This window comes from Trichogramma pretiosum, unplaced genomic scaffold, assembly GCF_000599845.2.
Source record: "Trichogramma pretiosum strain Unisexual culture from Peru unplaced genomic scaffold, Tpre_2.0 scaffold105, whole genome shotgun sequence".
Taxonomy (NCBI): Eukaryota; Metazoa; Arthropoda; class Insecta; order Hymenoptera; family Trichogrammatidae; genus Trichogramma; species Trichogramma pretiosum.
Window position 1 is genome coordinate 392,919 of NW_019641673.1, and position 13,724 is coordinate 406,642.

The 13,724-nt window shown below is 32.9% G+C and overlaps 1 protein-coding gene across 1 annotated transcript; it reads left to right on the top strand.

Annotated features, from left to right (window-relative positions):
• The first annotated feature begins 9,992 nt into the window (after positions 1–9,992).
• On the top strand, positions 9,993–12,013 carry LOC106659222. The gene is made up of 3 exons (XM_014381644.1): positions 9,993–10,683; positions 10,748–11,470; positions 11,534–12,013. The coding sequence occupies exons 1-3, from the start codon at positions 10,127–10,129 to the stop codon at positions 11,601–11,603; spliced, it is 1,350 nt and encodes a 449-aa protein (XP_014237130.1). The 5' UTR covers positions 9,993–10,126; the 3' UTR covers positions 11,604–12,013.
• Positions 12,014–13,724: the final 1,711 nt, after the last annotated feature.

Genomic DNA, 13,724 nt, shown 5'->3' on the forward strand with positions numbered 1-13,724 from the left:
TCGCAATTTACCTTCACGCGTGAAGCCAAATTCTTGTCACAGTGACAAATGATTCCCTTCAAAATATTAGTATACTGTTTTGTGTTCACTGTGTCATAAATAGTTGTTCATTTGATGAATATAAGATGTATTCACGCTGTAGAGATATATTATTCAGTGCAAAATTTTTTCAGTGTATATAGCGTCTGTAGCCAGAAGCACATGGCTGGGTATAGGCCACGCCCCTACTTCGCTACTTTCTCTTTCTAAAGCTACAATCGAGTTAAGGCCCAAAAATGAATGACGTCAGAACAGGCGGCTGGCGTGGACACACACATACGCGCATTTTCGTGTCTTAAAGTAGTGGGGAGATGATAATAATAGTAATATCGACAGATGGATAGAATAGTATAGATTTGACGAATTCAGATAGGTATTTACAAGCATACGAGGCACAGCTTTGGACAAAATCACGAAAAAATTCATCTTTAATAATAAACATCTCTTTAAGTAGTTCGTTGGAGAGGCATATTAAATTATATCAATAGCAAGGGGAGTATTCAAGCTATCTACTCGTATACTTTTTATTCATATCTGTGCGCAGATAACCAAGATGAAGTTTATTAAGTGCGATTTCTGGCCCTACGCCCATAAGAGATCGTGTTAAAGACGTGACTTTTACATTAATTGTTGTTGAAAGTTAGTTCCATAACCGAGGCGGAAATTTTGGGAAATATCAAGGAAGTCACTAAGAACAAACAACTCCTTAAATAATCAAAACGATGTATTCATTTTCGATTCATCACCCAACTACTTTAAGTAGGTAACGATCAGAAAAAGTGAAAGTTCGGCCATGTGTTACTATTATCGCGCTACGAGTGCATCTGCTACTCTTATACTTCTATATACTAGTCACTGCACACATCTCGATTTAACTTGTATTTCCTGTATCTACGCATTTGTTTTTTACTCTCTAACTGTAGTGCATGTGAATAAAGTCTATTTCAAAAGTTCATAATACTTTCAAACTGCAATTAATTTCTTCGCTATTGTGAAATTCCCAGGGTTATTTGGAGAATAATAATCATCCCTGTATCGAGTGTAATCAAAATTTGTGGCGCCTCAGTCAACCGCGCGCGTCACGCGCGCCTCTGCCCGTCGAGCCGCCTCAGCTGCGGCGAGAGGGGGAATTGTTAATTGATGTGATACTCGTTATTTAGTTTTAAGTTAGTATGTAAGAGATAGGCAATAAAGCCACACTTAATTGAACACGCAAGTTATCTTTTCTCCTTCGTCCTTACCCCGAGAACTACAAATTTAACATGTGCTACATATTGAATTCAATCGTAATAAACAATTAAAAATTATGATACTGAAAAATTAAAAGGATAATCATTTCTATAGATATTTATTGATTGAAATATACTAATTTATTCAAATTAATTGATAGTATTACAATTTATTAAACAATTATTTGGAATTATTATATTCTAACAAATTTGATAACAATGTATAAAAGATAAGAAAATTTTGTTTTTCTACATGCTTTTAATAATATACGTAAGTAGATTAAATTAATTCATCATTTGATAAATAAGTATAGTATTTAATCACAATTATTAAAATAAATTGTTCGCTCAGCTTTAGCAGCAATTTTTGCCACTAGACTATAATTTTTTTTTTACAATGTAAAATTCATGCACAAAATTTTACTTTTGCGCGTTCATGTGGTAAAAAGGCGATTAGCTAACCAGCTTATCATACTTTTGTTTCATAGGTCATTGTGTGATTTACAAGAAATCGAATGATTTCCAGAGTACATTATTTTTAGACTCGTCTTAACGTAATCGCCTTTTTACCACATTAACGTGCAAAAGTAAAATTTTGTGCATGAATAATTCAAACCCGTGGTAATACTTTTTTCAAAAGTTTAAATAGGGGCAAGTGTGACAGCCTGATTCTTTTGATTTGAGTCTAAATTTAAAATCCTCTTGTTTTTCAAATTGTTGAAACTCTTAATCTCAATCCACTATTAATTAATTACTTGGCTATGATAGTAATGAAATCAAACATATTAAGACATAAGTACTCACGCAGATGTAATATTTTTATTTCTTAAACGATAAAGACCACTCAAAGTTTGTGATAGAATAATTCAATCAAATATTTAATTAATATAATTATTAAAATTCATAGTAACTCTTATTCAATTGTCAATTACGTCTATAATAACTTGGTATGATTACTAAACATTTACTCGTTTGAGATATTAAATATCATCTGCTATGATGATTCCTTAAAAGCTATTCATGTTTTTCGGTTTAAACTGAAAGTTTAAAGTGACGAGAATAAATAATAAAAAGTTCAAAATTATTTAATTTAACGAGAGATAAGATATTCATGTCTATAGAGCCTGTTCGATATAAACTGTGTTATGGCTATGAGTTGTTGGTCGTCACGGTAAATGATTTCTACTGCGCATAGCAGGAGATTTCAGTTTTTAATTTTCTGATAAGTACGGTACACTCGCAAATATTGCGAACATAATAAATACATTGTATTATAAGTATTCTATATAATTAAAATAGGAATGAATCCCGGGGATTATTTTTCTTTATCATTTGTCTCTTTGCACAAACGCAATAATTCGTCGTAACTCATATATTCGGCAACTCGGCGGCATACGACATAAGGTAAATTTAATTTACAATGATCACTCATGAACAGATCGGATACCATCAATTCCAGCTGAGGTCTTATAAAAATGTTTGCTATGTGTCTTTTGATAATGATGTTGATCCAAGTGTGCGATAAATCATGTATTGGTGGGACACGCCAATTGTTTACATTTTTCAATATCGAGCAACCTTCACTATAGCTCATTTGACAAAGTTTCAACAGCGAGACATCGTCGGTTAACATAATATTCTCGATTTTCGGAGCTTCTACATCATACAAAATATAAAAAAATTTATTCCAAATTTTAAAATAATGTGGGCATATTGAATTCATTATTATGTCCGTTTCTCGAAAAAATTCCTCAACTTCTTTATGTTCATAAATAGTAAGCACAACATAAATTTGGCAGTTCCAAAAAATCGGCTTGAGGGCAGTCATCGTGTCTTCCGGGCGTACTGAATAAATTAACAAAAATAAATTAATGAAAAGTAAACAAAATTGATTGTGTTGGTAAAATTATACAACTTACTAGTGAATTCGGGGATCAGATGGTCAGTGTCGTTTCCCCGAACTTTTATCCAACATTTTAACATCTTGAGTCTGGAGTGAAAGCTCATGTTATAGTCTGTCGACTGCAATAATTGTACCATCTCGATGATATTCAGTGTGAGAGGATAGTTTCTTAATTCGTTCGATGTGAATTCTGCGCTGAACATTTTCTCTTCGTTCAAATTAGCAAGAATCGCGCCGTGTTTCAAAAGCGATTTGACAAGCTGCACATCAAAACGAGAGACCGCCAAATCCAAAGGACTATTACCATCACTATTTCGTGCTTCGATGTTGGCTCCATATTTAATGAGCACTTGAAGTATTTTGTCAGCTGGTCGCCGATAATCGCAAAATCTGTAGGCGTTGGTGCACTGGCATAAACACAGTCTCGCGAGTGCGTGAAGAGGTGTTGACTTCTCCACGTCCTGCTTATTTGGATTGGCTCCGTTCTCCAATAAAATTTGTACTATTTCCTCGTGTCTGTACTGAGCTGCAATATGCAACGGTGCATACTTGTATGAGTCGAGATTGACATCCACGCCTTGGCTCAAGAGTAGATTCACTGCTGTAGCGTTGCCCGACATGCAGGCTCCGTGTAAGTACGTGTAACCATGCTTGTCGCCGTAGTTTTTACATGGATTTTGTAAAAAATATTCCATTACCTTTAAGGTTTCTGATTTTGGGCGTAAGGTGTCTATATCAGTCATCCCATAAACTACTTCAGCCAAATAATGAAGAGCAGACTTTCCATCTACCAATTCAACCTCGTGTATTTTAAGCTCGTTCGCCTCGAGCAGTTTTATCATTTTCAAATTGCGTCGCTCCAAAGCAAATTTGAAGAAATATATTTTATCATCACCACTCGGGAATAGGATTTCACAGTTCATCAAATCTTTCACAATTCTGTCCATTAATTCGTTTTCTCTCGATATAGACCAACTTTTAAATACACGGCAGAAATCGTTGCGTCGAGCGTCGCCTTTTTTTACACTTTTAAGGCGATTTTTCATTTTTCGTAGGCGAGTCGCGTATTCTTTGTTATAAGTCAATGACATTTTGAATGAGCTACTTATAATACTAACTATACCTCGATTAATATTGACGAGTATCGCACTTAACACTGAACTATTAATACTGAGCAACGAGCACGTGGTCGAAGACGCTGTCGTACATAGAGGTTTTCTTCTTTTTCCCGGCCTCTGTGTCAACTGAACAGAGTTCTACGCACTTCTGTTTCTTACTTTTACTGGCCTGGGAGTCGAATGTTTTAGACTCTTGAACTTCCACAATACACTTTCTCCAAACCACTACCACTGCAGAGTCATTAAAGAGGCTCTACACCAATCATGACAATAGTATAGCGAGGCATCTATCTGTCTCTTTCTCGAGACATGTGTCTGTCTCTTTCTCGCATTAGGCAGACAACCGCTCGCACTATTCGAAATCAATGATTTTGTTTAATTACTCATTAGTTAGTTCGTTGAGGGGTAATTTTTAACATACCAATCGAAAGCTTGGAACTTTCTCTTTCATAAAATATATTTTTTATTAAGGAGGCTCGAGCGAAAATCACTTTCTGACAGATATGTCTGAAACTTTGCGAATTTACTCCTTTCATCAATACACATCTATTGTAACAAAAAAAAATATGGGTCAACACGCTTATTTAAGAGATAAATCCATGTAAAGTTGGTCGATTTAACATGGGTCTTATGGGAGCATCTTCATGATTTACCGTTCTTTAATCGTTCACGATTAAAGTACGTGACAGATATTGATGAAAAACTAAGGCTAGAAAGAAAAAATTATAAGCTTTCGAATGATGAAACAAAAAAGGGGGCTCAACACATTAATTAATAAAATATTTTAATGTAAAGAGTGACAAGAGTCGAAATCGTGAGGTTAAAATGTTTTGCGCGATGCGGTCACAGCACGAAAAATGCCGCGCTATTTGAATTTTGAAGCGCACAATATATTATTAAAACTTAAATGCATTACGTAATATATTTATTAAATATTATTTGCTTTTTCCATCTTGTTAGTAATTAAAAAACGTGCTAATTGAACGATACACGCGTAGACATGCGTAGATAATTACCCGCGTGTTCGACTATGTATAAAGTGTAAATACTACAACCGTAGCAGACGTGCGCACTAGGCGCGACGCAACCGCAGTCAATGCGTAGATGCAAGAGGTACGACGCGTAGAACGCACGAATGCAGGACAGCTACACGCGCTCGAGCCTCCTTTGAAATTAGTTATGAACAATAAAATACCGCGTCCCGTAAGAGCCCGTGTTAAAATTGCGATTTTCAAACTTGTTTATCTCGAAAGTTAATTCGTCAACCACATTTTTTTTTTGGAATCTCATTTTGAAGATCTAACAAATCGATTGATATAAGTTTTATCATGTTGGATGATCTTTTGTATAATGTGTAGAGCCCCCTTAAAATGTGTTCGTAAGCCGCTTCTGCGCAGAAGAGCGATGCTGCGATTGGCTTGCGCTATTGTACTCAAGAAGACGAACATTTTATGTACAGATCGTTTTCACTGTCGTCAGTGTCAGTCACAAATCGATTAGCCGATTTTCTCAAAGGCAAAATAAGCTTTTTTCAAGTACTCATAATTAGTTTTAAGTGGAGTAAAAAATTTTTAGATGAAGCAGAAGTAAAGTCTTTAGTTTCTACATGAAAAAATATTAAAAATTCGGTTTTTTTATGCATGGTACTGTCAATAAAATCAAACACAATGGTTATTATATGTTTTTTCGTATTGCAATACAATTAAATTACATTGTTTTTTTGTTTTTCTTTGATTATTGGAACGAATGAAAACGTCCCCAATTGAGAGTTTGTAATGCGATCCGAAAAATCAGGTCGCCATAGAGCCATTTAGAGAAATATTCACCAGAAGTTTCAGAAAACTGTATCAAAATTTTGATTTTTGGGCTGGGGTACGGATCTCCTTAAATGGTATCTAGAGTCTAAATGCAGAATTTCATTTCGAGTTATTAAATTTTTAATTATGATATTGTGCGAATTATCCAGATAAATTACTATTGAATTTGCATCGAAAAAGTTATAAAATAGCTTGAATTTGAATCATCGAAAATTTCGAATGATCGAAGTTTCAATTATCGAAGTTTTACTGTATAGAACTTTTTTTTCAGAGACCACAATCTTAAAATTAAAACATTTATCAGTTTTCAAGGGATTTCCATGCACTCCGTCAACGAAAAGATCTGCATTAGAAATATTTCATGCCTCGTTTACTTTCAAAATTGGATCGAGCCATGTCATCATAACCATGGTCGAGTCATAGTTTACACTACCACTTTCAGTCATTCATTGCGAATCATCAAAGTAAACTTAAACGGTATCTAGAGTCTTAATGCAGAATTTCATTTCGAATTTTGAAACTTTCGTACTATAATATTTTGCGAATCATCAAGGTAAATTGACATTGAATTTACATCGAAAACGCTAAAACTAGAGCTTAAATTTGAATTATCGAAGTTTAACTGTATCAAATATTTGTTCATTAGAGACATTCATCTCAATATGGAAATATTCATAAGTTTTCAAGGGATTTTTATGTACTCCGTCAACGAATAGATCTGCATTAGAAATATTTCATGCCTCGTTTTCTTTCAAAATTGGATCGAGCCATGTCATCCTAGCGATGGTCGAGTCATAGTTCACACTACCACTTTCAGTCATTCATTTCGAATCATCAAAGTAAATTTAAATGGTATCTAGAGTCCAAATGCAGAATTTAATTTCGAGTTATTAAATTTTGAATTATGATACTGTGCGAATTATCCAGGTAAATTACTATTGAATTTACATCGTAAACGCTATAAAAATTGCTTGAATTTGAATTATGGAGAATTTCGTGTCATCGAAGTTCAAATTATCTTAATCATTAGTCTTAATGTTGAAACATTTATTAGTTTTTAAAGAATTTTGATGTACTCCGTCAACAAACAGATTATTGAATGACCCCCATTTGGTAATATTTTTTGCTTTTTTATTTTATAATGGAAGTAAAAATGAACTTCTCTTCATAATTTTGTCATTAATTATATATTTTTGTATATCGGTAAAAACGCGAATAATGCCCCAGTGCCACACGTGGGCAGCGAAAACCGCCAAATTTCTCAGTTTTGCACTCGCTCGTAAAGGCTTTTACAAAATTTAAAAAAATAAACCAACGTTTTCGCAAGGTTTTTTTTCTCGGCTTTCTTCTATTGAGGTCGAAAGTGCAGAAATATGCCTCCATAACTTTAAAAAATAGACTTGAAGATAAAACACGTTGTAACTTCCAGAGTTCAACTCCGATCGACTTCCTGAGCAACTAGATCGAAAGATCTCGCCATATTGCACAAGAAATGACTTAAAAAGGGACATTCTCGATTTTCTCGAGCGGTGAAGAAGGGAAGAGCGTTCGGCCGGCCCTTTTTCAGCACCGTCGCCTTTTTTTTCGCTACACTTTACGTTTATTTATCTATCACGCGTTTTCTTGTGTCACAAATATAAACAAATATATGTTTCTAGTGTATTTGTTCACTCATCTCTTCAATGGTGCAATTAGTTTTCGGTAAAATTGCTTTGTTTTGCGATTAAAACGAAAATAATGAAACTATTAATCGAAAAAGTTAATTGATCTGTTCTAAACAGCCAATTTTCCAAAAAATAATTTTACCACTGGAAAGATGAAGCAAAATCACACAAAAACCATGTATCTGTTTATTTTTATGGCGAAAGTATAACGTGTGATAGATAAAGAAACGTAAAGTGTATCGAAAAAACAGGCTGCGTCACTCGAAAACGGCTGACTGGGCACTTTCGATGTTTTCGATGTAAAATTAGAGTTATCGTATATGTAAAATCGCGAGAATTTTCGATCTAGCTACTCAGAAAGTCAGTTAGAGTTCAACTCAAGAAGTTACAGCTTCCAGATCTTCAAGTCCATTATTATTATATTTTTGTTTATTACAGATTGAAAATATACAATATAGTAAAATATACAAAAATATACAAAGAAAAATTTCAGCTCTATTGCATAATAATATTTTTACCTTAAGAAAATGGGGTATAAGTAGACGATTAGAAATTGTAATAAATTGGAAGGTACATTTATTCAATGGAATGTCTTCAAATAAACGGATTCATAATCACTGTGATTGTCAAAGGTTAAATAACTCTGTTGAAGGTATTTTTATTTATGAAAGTGTTATTTTGATTATCCATTTTTAAATTTTACTACTTTTTACAAATATTTTACCGCAACCATCGGGTCCTAGGAATTTTTTTCTGTCGAAAATACAAATTTTTGCCTCTAGAAGCCATCACCTTCAATTCAAAAATCTGAAAAAATTTCAGGTTATGTATTTTGATGAAAAAGACAGGAAAAAAATTTTCCAGATGTTTAAAGTCTCTAGTATCGTCCTAAAAAAGTTAGTTTTGTTAGAAAAGGGGCCTTTGGCTTCAAAGGGTGCGTTCACTATTTCGAAAAAAATTTGAAAAAATTTCATTTTACATTTTTCAATGAAATAAAAAAGTGAACAAATTTTTCGAAACAGTTATTGCATCATATCGCCGTATCTAGGCTTTTGAAATTTTTAATGATTTTTTCTGAAAGCCTGAAGCACTCGAAAGATCTAAAAAAATTCAAGGTTGTTTGGATTACTGACAAATACCATTAAGAATTTTTTTAGATTTTTTAATTTCTTCAAAGCTTCAGAAAAAATTTGATAGAAAATGGGCGTTTATAAGGGCGGAGAGGGGCAGGAGGGGGGAGGGGGTCGAAAATGTTGGTTTGGACACTTTTTTATCGTGTACTATAACATACCAAAAGTGCGTCAAAATCGATGACACGCGTGTGGATGAAAACTTGAAAAAGGATTATTTCGACCCGAAAGTATTTCAAGCTGTATTAATTTCTCCGCTTTTGAGAAAAACCTTTCTTCTATTGTGAAAATATCTGGATTATTTAGAGAATAAGATTTGATGCGTAGCTGAAAAGTTATGATCGTTCCAAAGCAAAAAAGCTTTAAAATCATGATATTTGGCACAGATTTTTTCATTTTTTCGTGTTCAAACGATAATAACTTTTCAACTACGCGTCGGATCTCAAATTTGATCCAGAATTTGATAAGGTCATTCAATTCTACGCCAAACTATGTAATTTAAAAGTTTTCCCAAAGCCCTAAACGTGGAAAAAATTCCACTTAGCCATTCATTCTGAGAGTTAATCGGTTAAATGTAAATATCGATTTTAATTTTAAGGCACGGTTTAAACTTGGACCTATGGGTTATAAACCGTACTAAACATGTTTTTATATCATTCAAAAGTTATATCAATGCCTGGAGTAAGGATTTTCAATGTTTGGGAAATAACGTACACCCTAAAAATATTGATGCAAAAGCGCGGCCTGGTTTAATATGCGTATCGTAAAACATGCAACTCATTATCGATGTTGTTAAAATCCGCATGCTATGTCTCCAGATAAATGTTGTATGAAGATTGGTAAAACATGTAGACAACTCTCGATACTAGTTACGAAATCTAGACATAAGGCGAAATTTCGATTTTCTAAACTGAAACATTTTATTGAGATCATGTTAAATACATATGTGACATTTTGAAAATATGTTCCTGTATTTGTACACTTCGACTGTTATGTTTATATGCGTATGTGTAAGAGCGCGAAAACTCGATGTTGACGTGAGTCTGATTTTACATTTGTATAATTGTTAGTATTAATAGTAACGTGATTGTTTTCGGATCTCACAAATCAAATTGTGGAACATTAATTAATCCATTTTAAGTAAAATATTTATAACATTTATTAAACATCAAATAGTTTTGAATATATTATTTCATCAGTATCGAAGCATTTGGCACACGGAAAAAATGGGGCCAAATCGAGAATATTTTCTAACAAGATCGAGTGCTGACGTTCTCATTAATCTGGTAAATTATTTAAATGATAACGAAATTGAAGAAGAACAATTACAGGATCAAAATGTTTTGAAGACTATAATGAGTGAGGGGATGAACAGATATGTAAACTATCCACCTCCACCAAAATATTTAGACACACTTAAAAGTACGATTCTAACTTTTACAATGGATTATTTGAAAACTGTAAATTTATATCGCATCAATACCGCCGTACTTCTCGTGGGATGCATTGAATATATTTTGTTTCCCCAATTGGACGATGAAGAACTGAGAAAAATATATTATGGTGGTTACGAGAAGGCGAAAAAGATATATAATAAATTGCGTGGTTTCCCAGAACAGAAAGAACAAAACAATAAAATAGTTATAGCAGCTAAACAATTTTTCGAATGCAAAATGTTTTTACGAAAAAGTGAATTGTTAAAAACGATACGAAATTACTTGAGAGGCCTTGAGATAGACTCTAACGAACTGCATTTTATACGAACAAAATCTATTGAAGTAATGTGAGTACATTTTTTAAAAGTGACTTATATAATTTCTTACTCAAAAATAATTTATAATTTTCAGTAAAGAAAAGGCAGCTAACGTCATTGCTCAACTATCAGTAAATCGTAAGGGTACCATCGAAGATAATCTACTCACGTCTGCTCCTGAATTGAGCGTGTCGAAATCAGTAAACCATAAATCTATTTTACCTAACTCTATTAAATTAATAAACAAAAGAAAGCCACTCCTCATAACTCGAGAATATCTTAATGCTAAATGTAATGCAGAGGTTATAATAAATTTGCAAGAATATTTAATTTTTGAGGAAGTTGAAAAAGAAAATTTAAATGATGAAAATCTTAGTAATATCATTCGTAAGGGTATGAAAAAACGTGTGAATAGCTGGCCTAGACGAAGGGAACTCAACACATTCAAACGCACACTTCTTGATTTGACAACTGACTACTTAAAGACAATACATTTATATCGTATGAATTTTGGGGTATTGCTGGTTGTGTGTGTCGAGGTATTATTACACCCAGGGGAAAATAATGAAAACTATCTAATGGTATATCGTTGTGAAAAAGTCAAAGCAGTCCAAGAATATAACAAACTGCGTAATTTACCAGCAAATCAGAAACAACCAGTGGATATAGCTAAATCAGCTAGATCTTTTTTTCGTTACGATGCGTTCTTGAAGGAAAATGGATGTTTAAAAGCAATACGGTCTTACTTGAACGCTATATCTGATTATATTGACGATGACGAGTTATATTATGTAAGAGACACTTCAATTCAATTTATGTAAGTAATTACTTTGAAATTTTTAATAATACTTTTTATTCTAAAGTTATATTCAATTTTTAGACATGATAATGCAGCTAAGTACCGAGTTGAACCGACACAAAATATCATTCATCCAACCGATGATCATTAACTTTACCCAAGAACGATCGACAGCTTCGTCTACCAACGCAAAATGTGCCATTGGTAAAAGTCTGATTTATCAATCGTATCAGAAACTCTGAGTCCAAAACTCTTTGGACCAGATAGTATTGGCTAGGATATCCAATTCGAATTTATGATCAGCAAAAATTGTAGAAGTTCGCAATTATTTGTTGTGTGCTGGATTTATTTTCTATCTTCTATTCTATATATTCTATATATATTCTATATATATTCTATAAGTAGAAAAAGTCGGAATCCCATCCAAAAAAGATATTGAAAATCCACTGAAGAAGATATGAATAACACTAATACCTTCACATGAAACCCTGAGTTAACTCGAGAATATTTTATAATTCTAGTCGCATTAACTGTCCCCCGAATAAACAAAAAAAAATTTGTCAATGGAATATATCAAATCTTTTAAATATTAAAGAATAAAATTGTAATTTAGATATGAATTTATAATTTTTTTAATGTAAATGATATTTTATAATAAAAATGATCGGATCTATAGCGTTAATATCAAAATTAGTCTTTAACCATCAATAAGTTAATGTCCTCTTTTCTTAACTTACTATAACACTTCACACAGCGCTTATAAACTGCTTACGCTAAAAACCTCATCACTCTTATAGGATAGGGTATTTTGAAATTTTTTTCCATTCTTCGCCAAAAAATTGGACACTCAATTCCGAAATTACTCACATACGTGCGCACATACACATAAACAGTCCCGCACATACATTTTCGCGGTGAAAAGTGGATATTTTGGAAAATCAAATAGTACCACCAAAAAGCTGAGTAAATTTCCTATCGAATACAGTAGTCAGTTGAATTTTTTAGATGAGTTTTGATTCTTTTTCAACGACTTGGAAATCGAGTAATAAGTCGCATTTTCGTAAAAAGATGACTTTTCGGCTTCTAAAACACAAAAGTGCCCCAAAAAAATTAACTATTTTCAAATTTCACGTTCACGCGTTTTTTTTCACTCCTAGAAGTCCTAGGAGCAATTTGCGGGGGTCCAGGCCGCTATGCACACAAAAAAAAATTTCACCTTTTTTTGTTAACGAAACGGAATTTTATTTTAAGATTTGACCATATAACAATGGAATCGGTTCATTTGTTCATTAAAAACGCCTCAATTTGCAATAAAAATTACAAGCACTTACAGACATCGTAAGAATACTTAGGTGGGCTCAAATCAAATGTAATTACTTCTACTCTTGTACAAAAAACTTAGTTTTATCATAGATTACAAATCACAGTCGGAAATATGCTGCAAATGAATAATTTGTTCATTGACACTTGAAGTTTCTAAAACCGTTTGAAAAATTAAAATACACGGGATAGAACGCGATTTGGAGCGATGTTACTTATTTTTGGAAAATCAAATTTTATTGTTCATAATAAGCCTGCAGCTTATGACAATTTTGACACCCGAAACGTTACAAATTTTCAATCGGTTCAAACATGATTTTTCTGGAACCTTATACCTAGGAGCACTAACTGTAAAAAGTTAGACAAGATTACATTACTAGACAAAAGTACATAATTTAAGAAAAAAAATTTTTTGACCATCACGCTAACTATGGCTTAGCCCATATACTTTTGATTAGAGGCAATATACGCATAACACTATCACTAATATACATAACATGTGAAAATGAACGCGTGAGATAAAAAAGAATAAATGCAAGAAACAGAAGTGAAGTATTAAAAACCATTGTAAAATTTTTATTTTAATAACAAAAGTTAGAGCGTAAATAAGGCGATTCATGGGTGAGTTAAGCGAGTGAGCAAGTGATGAGAGAATAATGTTTTTTCGGACACATACCCACACTATTTAAATTATTCAAACCAACTTAGACTCTTAGATTATTTTTTTATCGATTGTTAAAGTAATTAACGTTTATTAAAAAATATATATAAAAGGTTACATTTAGTGGAGTTGAAACAACTCGATGATATCAACAATTATCAGTAGGATTTAAACATTTTTATTCCTTTCTCAACATCGATGTGGTACTTATTTGAAAATTTACAGAGTTCTATACACGCCTCAATGCCTTAGATCGGCTGATAATCGACTCGAGTGCACACGGTATTGACC

Excerpts from the sequence above, each read along its gene's own strand:
- LOC106659222 (XM_014381644.1), top strand. The coding sequence starts at position 10,127 with ATGGGGCCAAATCGAGAATATTTTCTAACAAGATCGAGTGCTGACGTT. Across the intron at positions 10,684-10,747 it reads ACAAAATCTATTGAAGTAAT|TAAAGAAAAGGCAGCTAACG; the intron begins GTGAGTACATTT and ends TATAATTTTCAG. Across the intron at positions 11,471-11,533 it reads GACACTTCAATTCAATTTAT|ACATGATAATGCAGCTAAGT; the intron begins GTAAGTAATTAC and ends TTCAATTTTTAG.